Source organism: Amblyomma mixtum, chromosome 8, assembly GCF_055824585.1.
Source record: "Amblyomma mixtum isolate Tamu chromosome 8, ASM5582458v1, whole genome shotgun sequence".
NCBI classification, from domain to species: Eukaryota; Metazoa; Arthropoda; class Arachnida; order Ixodida; family Ixodidae; genus Amblyomma; species Amblyomma mixtum.
The window spans coordinates 130,060,001-130,075,402 of NC_143019.1; the positions used below are offsets into that span (position 1 = coordinate 130,060,001).

A 15,402-nucleotide genomic window follows, 5' to 3' on the forward strand; every position below is an offset into this window, starting at 1 on the left:
AGGCCACCTTGAGTGAGTTTGGGTCGAAGGTCACCTTGAGTCGACCATTGACTCAAGGCCATCATCAACTCAAAGTCCTTCGACTCAAGGTCAAAACCTAAGGTCACCGATGTCAAGTCTAGCCGACGATGATTGTACTTGCTATCTGTCTGACAGATGGCATGTGCAGATAACCATCTTGCTCTGTCAGCATTGCAGCGGCAGCCGCCTGTTAGCTAACCTGCAGTCACACAGGCAGTCTAAATGCGCTTATGCTTAATCGCGGATACCAAACTAAACTGCAGTTATCTCAAACCACGGTTCACCGTTGTTGCAAGGCTCGCCACCGTTCTGAGTTGCGGTGCAACGAATGAAGTGACGCGATGATCCGGCTAAACTTTATTGTTCTCGTAAATAATATAAGCCCTGGGATATGGGAGCGTCAAAAATGAATCCTCCTCAAGGATCGCTGCCCTGTACCGAGTTGCTGGTAGGAGTAATAACTGCAATACAAGCTAGTTTTACATTCGCAGCCACGTAGCAGCTGCCGCCGTCAAAACCTAAGGTCATCTTGAGTGAGTTTGGGTTGAAGGTCACCTTGAGTTGACCTTCAACTCAAGATCCTTTGATTCAAAGTCAAGAACTAAGGCCACCTCGAGTGAGTTTGGGTCGAAGGTCCCCCTGAGTCAACAATCGACTCGAGGTCACCATCAACTCAAGGTCCTTCGACTCAAGGTCAAAAACTAAGGCCACCTTGAGTGAGTGATTAGTACAACTAGCATAATAACAAGAAGGTTTGCATGTCAGCCACATTTGAAGTTCACTGTGTAAAAGCAATGGAGCATACATGGTACTCATCTTTCAAGGCGAATTTGCATAGCTCACAGTGATTTCACGAGCAATTTACACCATCAATTTTTTTCACTCATATTTATGACTGATAGGCACTCCTGGAGAGCACAGCCTTATATTATTTCCTTGAGCACATCCTGAGCATTGTGTCATACTGAACTGCCCGACAGTAATGGCACAGCCATGCATCAGAATGGGCTCTCAGGAGTATCCTGGGTAAAGGTTCAACTACCACAGTGGGTGAGAGAACAAACACGGGTTAATGACATCCTAGTTGAAATCAAGAGGAAGAAATGGGCTTGGGCGTGGCACGTAACGCGATGGTGAGATAACCGCTGGTCCTTAAAGGTAACCGAGTGGATTCCAGAGAAGGCAAGCGTAGCAGGGGGGCGGCAATTTAATGTGACCATGGCTCTAATGCAAGGGTCGATTTTGCAGGCATGAAATAAAGAACAAAAAACAACACACAATCAGAGGGCCAACTTTGCAGGCAAGGAAAAAAAATCAGGAATGTACCATGAGGTACAACGCTGCAGTGCATGGAAAGATGAGCAGAAGTTTGCAAACAAAAACACCTCAATAAATGCCTTTCAAAGGCCCTTTCTGTTTCAGACGAGCCCCACACAAGATAAGACCAATACGAAGATAAGTATGGAGTCCCGCTGCACCATCACAACGCTGACCATGTGCTTCAGACATGTGGCCGTAAAAGTGAAACTTCTCACATTCGCCAAACCGAGCAGCGAGTCATACCTCCCAAACAGCAGTGACCGCTCTCGGCAGCATTTCAACGAGTTGTCATCTTGTGCGCAACCATTGGTAAATTTCGCGAGTTAGATGTTGCAAAAGATTGCATCAGATAGCAATGCCGAAGAAAGTAGCAAAAGCGCCTTTTTGTGTGCAAAAGCAACACCAAGCTTTCAATAAACCTGAAGCAGATTACTGCCATCAGCATGTGGCACTGGCGGAGCTGCGAACGTTGAAGGACTCTGCCAGACTTTCAGAGAACTCAAGCTGCATGTATTCAATTGCATTTCCTCAGGACGATGCACGGAATCCATGCTTGGTACACAAGTGCACTGTTTACGGCAAGGAGCTTAACTGCTCAGCCGTACTCCAATATGCATTGATCGGTATCTGTTGCTCGCAGCTTCCGGTGATCAACTGGTGTGGCATTCTAACTTTTTTTTAAGGTGAAAGCCTTTAATGCCTCATCGTTGTTGACAGAGGGTTGTCAGCAGAGGTGTCACGCTCTTCGGTTGGTCGAAATGGTTATGACACCAGAGTGCGTGGATTCGAAGTAATGAGGTCACCCACGGATGCCTGACGCCCCCTTTTGGAGCAGACGACAACTAATAAAAAGTAGTTGTCCTCCGCTCCGACAGGGGGCGTAAGGCGTCCGTGGGTGAGCACATTGCATATCTCATTACTGCGAACAGAGCCATGGATACAACCGAACTCATCGAAGCAGAGAGAGAGTCGTGCTGAAGAAGCACTCAAAGTCGGCAGTCAACATGTCCAGTTGTAATGTGTAGTCAAACGAAGCACTAGTACAGCACAAACAGTCTCGCATTCAATGCCAAACAGTGTGCCAGGAAAGGCTTTCGCCTTGCAGCACCTTAAGAACCAAAGTGTCGCCTAAATTTTTTTTCTCCGTTTCCAAAGTTGGGGGCCGACCTCCACAACCCATCGACCAAAGTTGAGTAAATAAGGCGCATTTCTTTTCTTGAAATTTAAACAGCGTCTTTCTTATATGTGCAACGAAAATACGAGTCAATAAACATAATTGGCGTCAGCGTCCGTCCTGTCATGTCTTTCTGTGTATTCGTCTAAAAGTGTAGCAGTGTTTAAATTTCAAGACAGAGAGCCCGTGCTCACCAGAGGGCAGATACTGGGCCGTGCCAGGGTGATGCTAAGGGAGGCAGAGACCACGGGCCGGAAGTCCAGGATCTTGGGGTACATCTCCACAGGGGACAGGGTCTGCGAGGCATGTCAGCAATCAAGCACCCTTGCCAGCAAAAACAAAAAAAGAAAAGACTGATCAAGCAGCCACCTTCGATAAGAAACTTGAACGCACACTTAAAGAGGCAGTTCGCGAATAAGATATCATCCAGTACAATCTTTACCCGAGTGATCACAACGATTATATAGTCAATTAGATTAGAGTGAAAAGTCACAGAGAAGTTCAAAATTGTGCTGCTCAACTACATTTTGCTCAAGGACACAAAGTTGATAAAAACAGAATGCCATGCCTTTGCTATGGCTTAAAATCCATTAGAGTAATCCAGAAATGCCATCTTTAGATATTCACACAATGTGAGTGCCTAAACATGGCCTTGCCACTCAACATGGTCCTCTCCATGCCTATTCACAGATGTCCCAAGAGAGCAGCAGTGAAGAATTTTTGGGATAGAAAAGCATATACAATTCCAGGGAAGTGAAATGTGTACTACAGTCAAACCCTCATATATCAAACCCGCAAAAAAAAGGCCTACGAATTCAAAATAACGTGTAATTCCACATAAAAGTAGCAGTGAATTTAGCAACATACAAATGTACTCAGAAGAAAAAAAAACAGAATTCCTTGAATAGCCACGTACTGCGCCCAGATTACCGAGCGCAATAGTCGTGAATTTTTTATTTCATCTCCACTGCATCGGAGAAAACTCATTTTTTAATGTTACCAATGGACTCCGAACAGCTGAGACCGCAGCCTTCTATCGACGCGCAACAGCGGCAAACCATGCTGAGTGCATGGAGCATGTCGAAGCACGTGGGCACAGATTCTCGCAAGTCCTCGTCACAATTCACATCAGTGGTGTCCTGGTTATTCGTGACATCAGCAATAACGACTTTGTCCTCAAGCTCCCCCACGGTCTCAACTTCATCATCCGCGGAGACAAAGTTGCCTACGACTGCCCCATCCCAAATAGTACCAGGAAATTTAGAAAGCTGATTCCACAAATCATCAAGACTGGCGAGGGTTCGTCTAGCTCACCCGACAAAGAATTTGCTCCGACTTCTCTGGGAGAGATCAGAATGTTGAAAGCATATTTGTATAGTTTTGTTTTTTGACATTGTTCCTTCCACTGCGGTATTCATGGCAATCACCAGGCCAACGAAGCTGCCCGTTCTGCCCACAATGACCGAATCCCTGTCAATATCCCTGTAACGGGAGCTGACGCAGCGTGTGGGCTTCATTCTCTGAGGCTGGAGCTCACACTTTCAGTGCGGAACACGGGTGAGTTCTGCAACCATCGCCTCAGGGCACTGGACCCTGGACTGCGCCTCCGTCTTCCGTGTGATGTAGTGCGTCATGAAGCAACATTACTGTGTCGTCTATGGCTCGGCGTTGCCTTCACAAATCAGTATGCTTTCCGGATCGCGATGGCCGACAGCCCTTCTTGTGTAAACTGTGTCTGTGAAGAGACAATCAGTCATCTCCTGTGTGAGTGCCCTGTCTTTGTGAATGAAAGACGTAAGCTGCGTTGTGCTCTGGACCGCCTTGATCCTCGCCCTTTCACAGAGGCCAAGATCCTCGGTCCGTGGCCACAACAGTCAACTGCCACCAAGGCTTACAAGGCACTGTTTTGTCTTTTTGTGAGAGACTGCCTTGATTGACAGATTGTGACTGTGTCTATCGTTACTTCTCTCTTCCCTCTTTTTAATCCCCTCATTTCCTTCCCCTGTGCAGGGTAGCCATCCGGAAACCTTTCTGGGTAACATCCCAGCCTTTCCCCCCTCTCTGTACTGTCTATCTTTTGACATCATACCACAACCCACTTAGCATGGACAGAGCGCCTAAGAGGTTGATTTTTAGTTCTTTTCCAGTCCTTGGGTTCTGCAGGAGCTGTTCAATCAGACGTTTCCTAAAACCATGCGACCCTCACTGCGCGGATTATCCCCTCGCCCAAGGCTAGAAGCACTGACGCTGCACTCAGCGGCAGGAAGTGAATTGCAATATTGCTGGAACTAGCACTGCAGCGGTGGGCACAGGCGTGGCGACCTTGGCCTATCGGATCGTCATTCCAAGCCTTCAGCCACTTGGAATAAGTTTGCGGGTCATCCGCGCTCTTTGACTGGACCTGTAGGTCACCACAACCGAAAGCACACTCTGTAAGCATCGCACAGACTTGCTTCTTCCATTCACGAGTAGTCGAAGCTTCGTCGATCCAGCCATGTTGGAGGCGAGCAACTTCGTATTTCTTCTCACCTCGTTAAAATCTCTCGACAATTTCTAGTTTCACGGAAAAGGGAAGTTCTGCTATTTCATGGCTGCCGCTGCACACGCACACAGAGACAACGAAAGCGTTGCGAAGCTGCCGGTGGCAGCGCGACGCATTAAACATGCTAATTGTATGACAACGTGGGCAAAACTGATGCAACATGCTAAAAACGCATATTCTGATTGGCTGGCTGCCCTGCCACCTACGTCATGGAAAATCTGCGTCATCATTGGTATGCCCGTGCTACGTAGCACCAAGACCACTCACAGGTCCATGCAGGAAGGCTAACCTTTGGAGATGCCCTGCGGGAAAGCCAGTTTCCTGAGTTCACCGTAGTTGTCCAGTTTGATCGGACACGCGGGGAAGCTAACCCTCGTAGATATTCCGAGGGAAAACCAGCTTCCAGAGTCGCATGGTGTTGCCGGGAGTTTGATCCATCATATGTGATGGCTGATTTTTCGTACATTTTCGATAGATTCACGTCGTAGCTGTATGGCGCCCAGTAATTACCGTATTTTCCGGTGTATAAGACGCACCCTTGTATAAGACGTACCCGCCATATATGCAGGCTGTAATTGGAAAAGTTGGTATATAAGACGCACTGATGTATAAGACGCACCCCAATTTACCCTGTTAGGCTAGTAAGGATTAATTAAACATGCTTGTGCGACCATCGCCAAAATGAACCGTACCTGTGATAGGTTATTAAAGAACGCGAAGTAATCGAAAAAGGCAACACTCCCGCCATACCCGCCCACGTTCTTGCAAAAAAAGAAAAAAAACGAAGGAACTCTCCTTATGTCCATAACAACATTACATTTTTACTTAAAACCTTCGAAGTCTTAATCTTCGGATGCGCTATCAAAAAGTTTGCCCATTTCTGGAGGCAACGCGGCTGAAACATTCTCTTCGCACTATGTACGTACTACGTATACGCGGAGCAAAGAAAGTTGCAAAGGGTGAATAAAAAAAACGCCGGCTTGTCTTGGCTTCTCTTGACAACGGCGAGAAGCACGATTGTCGCCACCTTTTGGCATTTCATATTTCTTTTGCTTGGGGCCTCCGAAACGGCCGCATGATTATGAACCCAGAAGTCGTCATCCCCGCCGTTTCATGATAAAGTTCACCTAAAAAAGTTCCACACCACGGTCCCGGTATGGAAGTATTAACCGTGTTACAACCGCATCATTGGTAGTGATATATTTCAGTGAAAAAAGCTTGCACGTGAACCTGAGTAGCTTCTGAACTCGCAAAAAAAAAAACGAAAAATGTGCATATAAGACGCACCCTTGTATAGGACTCACCAGCAAGATTTTTGAAAAAAAAAAGCCGCGTCTTATACACCGGAAAATATGGTATTCAATATAAAGGATAATTCGATCCAACCGAGTTCAATATAATCAGGCTCGACTGCAACACTTTGGTGCATTGCGTGTGGCTTTACAACAGTAAGATGTAAATGATCCCATTCTGCTGGCTGTTAAGTGTGAAAAATTTCTGACCAAGTCAGTTTCCTCAGTATCAGCTTGGGAGCAGCAAAAGCTGTACCAACGATAAACAGCATTTTAACTATAACAAGAACAAAACAAAAAGAAATGCATGAAAAACGGCTCAAAAAGGTCGTTCCAGCAGACCCTGTTTGGATATACAGGCAACATGCTCTTGATTCATGTAGAAGTCAATTCACTGAATGATTCATCGTGGGGGGTACAGCGCGAACAAGACGAAGGATGAAGCAAGAAGACTACGCAGACCAGCACTGTGAAATTGAAGCACAGAAAAGAGCCCTGTGCAGTAGAAATACATTGAAGAAGGATGGATAGCTGGGCAAGTTTGTAATAATTCATCGGGGGGGGGGTACAGCCTGAACAAGACAAAGAACGAAGCAAGAAGCGCTCGTCTGTGTAGTCTTCTTGCTTCGTCCTTCGTCTTGTTCACGCTGACCCCCCACGGTGAATTATTACAAACTCGCCCAGCTATCCATCCTTCTTCACTGAATGAGGAACGCAATGATGATGGCAGACACTGTTCAAGCTACAGTAGCCCCGCTCTCTGACTCACCCCGGAGGTGATGATGACTGACTGGAAGCGGTTGAAGACTGGCTTGATGGAGAGCGAGGCGTCCATGCAAGACAGGTTGATCACAGGGTTGGGCACACCGGGACTCCGCTCGTCATACGGCTCCACAATCACCGTAAAGCCTGAAACCAACAACGCTAGTTAGTTAACCAATCGGAAAACCCTTGTGCCATCTCAAGGCTACAGAGCTCTCAAGAAGTTCCTCACCTGTACAGAGCTGTGAACTGGGCAGCCCTAAAGTTTACTTTTCACCATCATCATCATCCTCATCCGCCTGACTACTCTCACTGCAAGGCAAAGGCCTCTTCCATGTCTCCCTCCAATTAACCCTGTCCTTTGCCAGTTGCAGCCACCGTAACCCCCCGCAAACTTGTTAATCTCATCCGCCCACCTAACTTTCTGCCCCCCCTGCTACGCTTGCCTTCTCTTGGAATCCACTCCGTTACCCTTAAGGACCAGCGGTTATCTTGCCTTCGCATTACATGTCCTGCCCAAGCCCATTTCTTCCTCTTGATTTCAACTAGGATGTCATTAATCCACGTTTGTTCCCTCACCCATTCCACCCCCTTCCAATCTCTTAGCCTTACACCTATCATTTTTCTTTCCATAGCTCGCTGTGTTGTCCTTAACTTAAGCGGAACCCTCTTTGTTAGCCTCCACGTTTCTGCCCCATAGGTGAGTACCGGTAGGATACAGCTGTTGTATACTTTTCTCTTGAGGGATGTTAGTAAACTGCCATTCATGATCTGTGAGAACCTGCCATATGCGCTCCACCCCATTCGTATTCCTCTAGTTATTTCCCTCTCATGATCCACACACGCAAAAAAATAAATAAAATGGACAGGTAGGTGCTTCAGCATCTCATCACCGGGGGACATGAGCATGAAAGGCACTAGAACCAAGATTTACAAAAATGATCTTTGGAGCTCAGCGTATTCTGGGAGAGGAACTTGATTGACCATGCTATCACCGACATCCTGGCAAACGTGTACTCTTCAAAGGTCTTTTCCGCTGCCTTCTGAAGTCCCAGGTGAACCACTAAATGCATGGGGTACTCTGCAATCCATTCGTGAGATGGTGTCAGTTAGGATAGTCTCTGGCTCAAGCTCAATTTATCGCAGGCAACACATGTTTCAAGTTCCCTGAAAAATTTTCTTTTGTTATACGGGCACGGAAAGACGCCCCACCATCTTCACCTTCAATTATCACACGCTTATCATACGTAAACAGCCAGACTACACTGCAGTGAATGCATCAGCCAAGTCACACAGTCCAATGCGGCACTTGTGGATAAAGCACAAAACTCGGGTGTTCTTCCTTTAGTACACCTTCTCTGCAATACAATACTGGATTCATCATTGATAGGCATCAGCACTCACACTGACCCCTGCTGCTGCCAGCACTGAAAGCTGGGCTGCCACAAGTACTAACAACATGGGCCATGGTCTTGGTAAGGGTAGCAATGTTTACACAAGTACAAGTCAAGAAAAAAATTTTCGGGCACTAAAGTCACCTTAACAGTGGAATGCGATAGCATCAGATTTATCAACGATCGATTTCTATCCATTTTTGAATTTGCCTCCTCTGGGTAGCATGCTGTGATTGGTTCTTTTGGGGTCACGTGACCTTGTGATGTCACACCTCTCTTGCCCAATCAGAGAACTAAGAGCCATTGGGACGGCCCCGAACTCTAACGTTAAGTTGCTATTTAGAAACTGGGTTGCTCACAACTTGGCAGGGCTGGTTTTAATGACGTCACAAGGTCAAGTGCTCTCGACCAATCATCCCAATTATCAATTGCCACCTGCCACAGTGGGCAGGTTGTGGTGACGTCGCAAGGTCAGTGACCTCTTTCAACCAATCAGGGCAGATTGTGATGACCTGTCTCGACCAATAAGCAAATTTTGTGACATCTCACTGCGGATTTTGCTCCTGGCGAAATTGTAATACTACATAAAACGAAATGCAAAATTTGGGTTGCCCAAGATGATAAGAGCTGAAGATTCCACACTCACTCCTCCAGTATTGAGAGCCACCTACTATGTACCGTATTTACATGATTGTAAGTTGACCTATTTTTTTTTTTCATTTGAAAATCAAGTGGGGGCATCAACTTACAGTTGAAATCAATGCGTTGCACCATGTATAAAGGTGAGACAAACAATATATCAGGGATGCCATAGTGCGGTTGCAATTTTATGCTTGCTTTGCGGCTCTACTCAGTAGCACTTGGCTATTCTGGATGCTTTTTCAGAAGAATTTTTTATTTTTTTCACTTTCAACTGTGCACTCGGCACTCATGAGAGTGTCAATACTGGTAGATGGAAAGGCCACTGTTCCAATCACAGCAGCGTCGCCATTCAGAATGACGGTGCTTCCAGGGAGTGTCGGCACTTAAAGGAAGAGCCAATGCAGCTCAAATGTAGTTTCTCTTTGGTTTTATTCGACGATAGCTGGCCCCGTTTTACCAGTTTTTAACTAAGTGCTTCGTCAATTGTCATTTGCACTTTGGGTCCGGTAAGCATTTGGCACTCGTTCATGGCTTCATTCAAGATGGCTGTCATTCTTCATGCCGAAGAAAGGAACAAGTTCGTGTCGGGCCGCAAGTTCAATGTTTTGGAATGGGTGACGCAAGTGTGCCAGCTGCAATGAGGCAAAATTTTCAGGTGTTCCATGCAATGTCGTGCTTCAGTTGTTTGCGAAACGAGGGACTTCACGGGACGATGACACACTACGGTTGTTTCCAAAGTGGGGGATTTCACTGGACGACAACGTTAGAACAACGTGCTGTAGGACCGCAGCAGCGATGACAATGGCAGCACAAGTGTAGACGAATAGTCCAGTGACTAATAAATGTTCGTTTTGGAACGTGCCTAAGGGCCTGCCCCCATGCGGCTGCCAATGAGCGGCGCCAGCCGGATAACACTACTGTGTTCTACTCTTAAGGGGGAACACTGGTCTCTGAGACGAAGAAATGACCAAAAAAACGATTTTTAACAAATGACATTTGTGGAACCTACAGCTATTATTTTTCAACTGCACCAATTTTTTCCTTCAAGAAATCGACGTTTTGAACATAATATTAAATTCAGATCATCATGTGGTCAAAATTTAATGGCATGAAAATTTTGGACATCTGTCCGCCTTAGTATGTCGATATCTCAACATCTAGGACAGACAGATATGTTGTATTATTTGCTAAGGAACCTGAAGGCACAGTGTGTGCAATAATCAAAGCAGGTTTGTTCAATCACACTTCAAAAATTTATAATTTCGCAGAGTTTTTATCAATGCATTACATTCACACCCTGAACACTGATATTCCAAGTGCTGTAAAATTACTAATGAGGGTAAAATGGAAAAATAGTATTGATTATTGAACTTTTTACCCACCATGTTATGCAGCCATGGATTAAAAATTATTTTTTTATTGAGCAGTTTTTTTTGCACCGAAGTACTAATGAACGACTAATTAAAATTAATTATCTTGGGAACTGACTAATTTAACAGAAAGGTAACTTCATTGTTGAAATCAGTATAAAAAACTGAGCAAGGTGGTGCAGTTTCATTAGGATTGGACTAAAGTTAAGTAAAATAGGTCTCAGACCAGTGTCTGCCCTTAAAGGCGAAGCCTAAGTAAACTCCAAGTTCTCTTTTTTTCCTGACAGGCGATGTTGGAGGGATCTACTTACGTTCAAGTCACCTTACAATCGTGTTAATACGGTACTGCTGATGCTTACTAGAGGCACATTCAAGGCCAGGTGTGGCAAAAACCGGAGAGAGGGCAATGGTGGACCCACCCTTGGTGTAGGTGCTGACCAGGCTGGCGAAGTGGCACAGACGCACCAGGGGCCCATAGTTGGTGGGGTCGGACACCTCCAGGGTGCGCAGCAGGGAACGCAGCCGCTCAGCCGCGAAGCGCAGGGGCTTCCGCTCCAGGCACACCTGCACACCTCCCATGATTCAGCCCAGAAGAAGAGCGTGGCACGACACGAACGCAGCATCGCTGTTCATTTCCACAGGCACTGTCCAACCACGAATGGCAATGCACCAATATCCCTCAAGAGAAAAGTAGACAACATGGGGGCAGAAACGTGGAGGCTGACAAAGTGGGTTCAGCTTAAGTTAGGGAGAACGCAGCGAGCTATGGAAAGAAAAACGATGGGTGTAACATTAACTCTTTCCTGTCCGCGCCTATTCCCATCGATAGCCCGCTATCGATGGTTTCAATTTCGTATTTTCCCACTTTTTGAAGCGTTCCTGGACAACTAGCGTCATCCAGTGTGAAATAAAGGAACTCTTCTTTCAATTTCGCTTTTGGTTTGACTTTTTCCGCCAAGCGGTGATTTTTGAAGCCCCTCCGGAGTCAGCTGACCGGCGCTCCTTGTTTCCACCATGGCGTCGACGTCGCGCGCTGCTGCTGCGCCCAAAATGCGCGTTTCCACAGAAATTGATGCTCCTGAGAGTTCGTTTTTGGACGAGAACAGCAGCAGTGAGGATTCAGAAGACGACTTCGGCTCTTCAGACTTCAGCACCGACAGCGAAACTGCGTCAGACCGACCCGGAACGTCAACAGCCATGCCTCGGTAAGTTTCGCTTTCTCCCCCGAAGTGTTCCGCTTTTGCTGCGCGCTTATCGGAAAAGATCAGAGTGTTCTGAAGGTCATAACTCTTATCTGCAGGGTGTCAACGTCTTTCGGGCGGGATTACTTGCTGCCGGCAGCGCAGAGAGTCGTGTTTTCGGCTCGAAGACAGCCAGGGGTCGACCTCGGCGTTGCACGCCGGAGTGTCGCATGGCGCTCTGCGGCGCGGTCGTCAACAGCTTCATACTTTTTGACGCGCATCGCCAGGAGCATCCCGAAGCGCCAGAATTGTCAAGGACATCAAGATTTGATCAGTTCGCGTTCAGACTTGAATTGATCAAGCAACTCCTCGGATTTGATGAGCCACATCCTGAGGACCCCAATGTTCGCCCTCTGTTTCCGCCTCGTGATTCACCTCAGGGGCTGCAGCACAAGCCGCAGAAAATGCAAAGTACCGGAACTGCAATTTGTGCTACGAAGTAAAAAAAGGTGGAACAAAAAACAAATGTTTTCTGTGAGACATGTGCGGCCAACCTCTGCTTCACGGCAACAAGGAACTGTTTCGCGCGGTGGCACGATAGTCACTAGGACTACTGTTTCCTTTCCTAGCCCAGCTAATACTGTTCGCAGCAAACTAAAATTTGCTGCAATGTTGCATCGATCCCTGTTGTAAAAAATGTATATTTTGAAATTTTTTTATGTTTTATTTTTGTGACGAAACTTTGATGTTTTTGTGTGTTTTTTCTTTGTAACTACAATTTTCTTTCTGATAATTTTTTTTTTTCATCTCTTACTCAATAAACATGTTGACCGTGACTAATAACAATGTGAAGAGAATTTCCTCCTCTACAATTCGGTACCATACACTCCTGTACCAAGCAAGTTTTGTTAAAGAAAAAAAAATATTAATTATATGACCTGAAAACCACCATTTTCCCCGCAGACAGGAAAGAGTTAAGAGACCGGAAGAGGGCGGAGTGGGTGAGGGAAGAAACACCGGTTAATTACATCCTAGTTGAAATCAAGAGGAAGAAATGGGCTTGGGCAGGGCATGTAATGCGAAGGCAGGATAACCGCTGGTCCTTAAGAGTAACTGAGTGGATTCCAAGAGAAGGCAAGCGTAGCAGGGGACGGCAGAAAGTTAGGTGGGCGGATGAGGTTAAGGACTTTGCAGGGATACGGTGGCCGCAAGTGAGAGACATGGGAGAGGCCTTTGCCCTGCAGTGGGCATAGTCAGGCTGATGGTGATGATCCAAACATATCATATTTCATGAGCTGAGTCGGACGTCCTCGATTCCTCAGTGTATTTTGTTGCTAGCTGGTATTGTCGTTGTGTTAGCAATAAATGCCTTGTTTGTGTCAGCCAGTGTGTCACTCCTTTGTTCCCTCAGAGCAAGGCCCGCCGTGGTCAGCGTGCGCTCGGTAGCGCACGCAACCACAGGGTGGGGTCAGTGCGGTTTTGAACTATGTCAGCTGTGGTTAAGGGGGAGAACGTATTTATATCTCCCCAATTATTAAAACCCCACACTTTTTACCATGGAAACTCAATCTGCACGCTCCAAGCATTCTGAGAAACTGAATTATTGTCCTGTGTGGCCGATTTCCCTCTTAAATCAAATTAAACCGTTCCGGCTCCCGCCTTCTTTTTGAACTCACCTCTGAAAAGAGGAGGAGTCAGCCAACGCATGGGGTGCCGTTCAGCCAGCCACGTGGCGGCTTGCCGCTCTGCCATCGGTGAAGTGATACGTGGCGATCGGCAAAAGCAAAGAGTCCACCCATATTTTTATTTCCGTGGGCCTAATTTGCGGCTATGTAGACTGTGACTGAAACAATTTAATCACAAAAACCTAAACACAAAATAAAAGCTAAAGTAAGTCGTTATGTGACTGGCTGAAAGAAACTGCACACGTTGACTGACTCCTCCTCTTTTCAGAGGTGAATTAAACAAGAAAAGCGGGCGGGTCATGTTTTGTTGGCAATGATTAACTTTGAATGTCGAAAATCAAAGAACGACTAAGTGCAGCTCAGAGAAATTTCGCACGCTTTTAATGAAGTATGCATGATCTACAAACGTGCGAAACATGCTTGCATTTCATCAATTCTAGATCAGAAGCTATGCGGCCTTTAATGTTCATCATTTTTTTCACTTTTGGTCATTTTTAGTGTGCTGGTTCTAAACAACTACCCACAGGAGTCAAAAACTGCTACCGAGATCACAAGATTAACTTCTCTTCGAAAAGGTGCACAAGCAACCCTCTTATCAGTGCAGTCACTTTCTCAGGAAACTTTACAAAGATGGGTAATCGAACAACGATACCGTTCTAAGCACTCACATTAGACGCTCACTCTACATATACAATTAACTGGTACTATTAACAATGCACAGAACTGAAAAGTAAACAGAGTGCTCTCTTCAATGAGTTAGAACTTGTATTTCCATCACAAGCAGCACGACCACAGTAAGTGAGCAAACTTTGTGAAGAACAGCCAGAGACCACCACCAGCACAGATCACACTTACTACGGCCCCAGCCACTTCACTCCGACAATGCCACCGGTTTGGCCCGCACACATATAATAGGTGGATTGCAGTGGACTGAGTAAATACGCACAACAGGAGAACAAACTCCACTCAGTGCAAAACACAGCAAAAGGAAAAAAAAATGAGACAGATGACCACCTTCTGGAGGATGTCCTTGAGGAAGGCGGCGGGGCTCTCCTGGAGCATGTGCTGCGCCCTCATCCGCATCTTGATGTACTCCAGCAGCCTCCGCAGGAAGGCCACAAAGTGCTCCGCCAGACGGATGTTGCCCGGCACCGCCTCTGCTCAACAAGCGCCATCAACATTACCACCACTTCCATTACAGGAGGAGGGAAGGGAAGGGTACAAAGAGAAGACCACTTACCCTGCAGCACCTCATCAGGAAGGACTGCAAAAGAAGGGAGCGAGTGTTCAGATTAAGCTCAACACTTATATCAAAATACAAGACTGTCATCATCATCATCAGCCTGACTACACCCACTGGAGGGCAAGGGCCTCACCCATGTCTCCCCAATTAACCCTGTCCTTTGCTAGTTGCAGCCACCGTACTCCCGCAAACTTCTTAATCTCATCCGCCCACCTAACTTTCTGCCGCCCCCTGCTGTGCTTGCCTTCTCTTGGAATCCATTCCGTTACCCTTAAGGACCAGCGGTTATCTTGCCTTCACATTGCATGCCCTGCCCAAGCCCACTTCTTCCTCTTGATTTCAACTAAGATGTCATTAACCCGCGCTTGTTCCCTCACCCACTCCGCCCTCTTCCGATCTCTTAACGTTACACCTATCATTCTTCTTTCCATAGCTCGCTGTTTTTCTCCTAGAAAAAAGGATGCAGGGGACGAACCGGGGTTGGCCAGGACCATGTCGGCCTCCCGGGCTTCCCGTGCCTCCCGCAGCCCCTCCAGCAGCTGCTCATACTCGGTGCGCAGCTTCTCCGCATCCTGCTCCTTCAGCCTGCACCGAGAGGAAGAACACTCAATTTGCAAGGAAGAGGAGGTGACAACTGCCCTGGTTCTCAAAGGCAAGGTCTATGCAAGTATTTCGCGAGGTTGCCACAGCCCTGGGAGAAGGCGTTAGGAGCAAGAGGAACGGAATGTTCTCCCGCATAAGTGGTAAGAATTTCCTGTTTGTCTTCATATGTACAG

At 46.7% G+C, this 15,402-nt stretch overlaps 1 protein-coding gene across 1 annotated transcript in view; it reads right to left on the reverse strand.

Moving 5' to 3' along the window:
• Xpd (general transcription and DNA repair factor IIH helicase subunit Xpd) overlaps positions 1–15,402 on the reverse strand; it is a 46,471-nt gene that overhangs the window by 14,318 nt on the left and 16,751 nt on the right. The window contains exons 11-16 of the mRNA XM_089555130.1: positions 15,102–15,211; positions 14,624–14,647; positions 14,398–14,540; positions 10,937–11,081; positions 7,119–7,258; positions 2,710–2,811 (exon numbers count right to left, since the gene is read on the reverse strand). Coding sequence (XP_089411256.1) covers positions 2,710–2,811; positions 7,119–7,258; positions 10,937–11,081; positions 14,398–14,540; positions 14,624–14,647; positions 15,102–15,211 — 664 coding nt within the window. The remainder of the gene's footprint in view (positions 1–2,709; positions 2,812–7,118; positions 7,259–10,936; positions 11,082–14,397; positions 14,541–14,623; positions 14,648–15,101; positions 15,212–15,402) is intronic.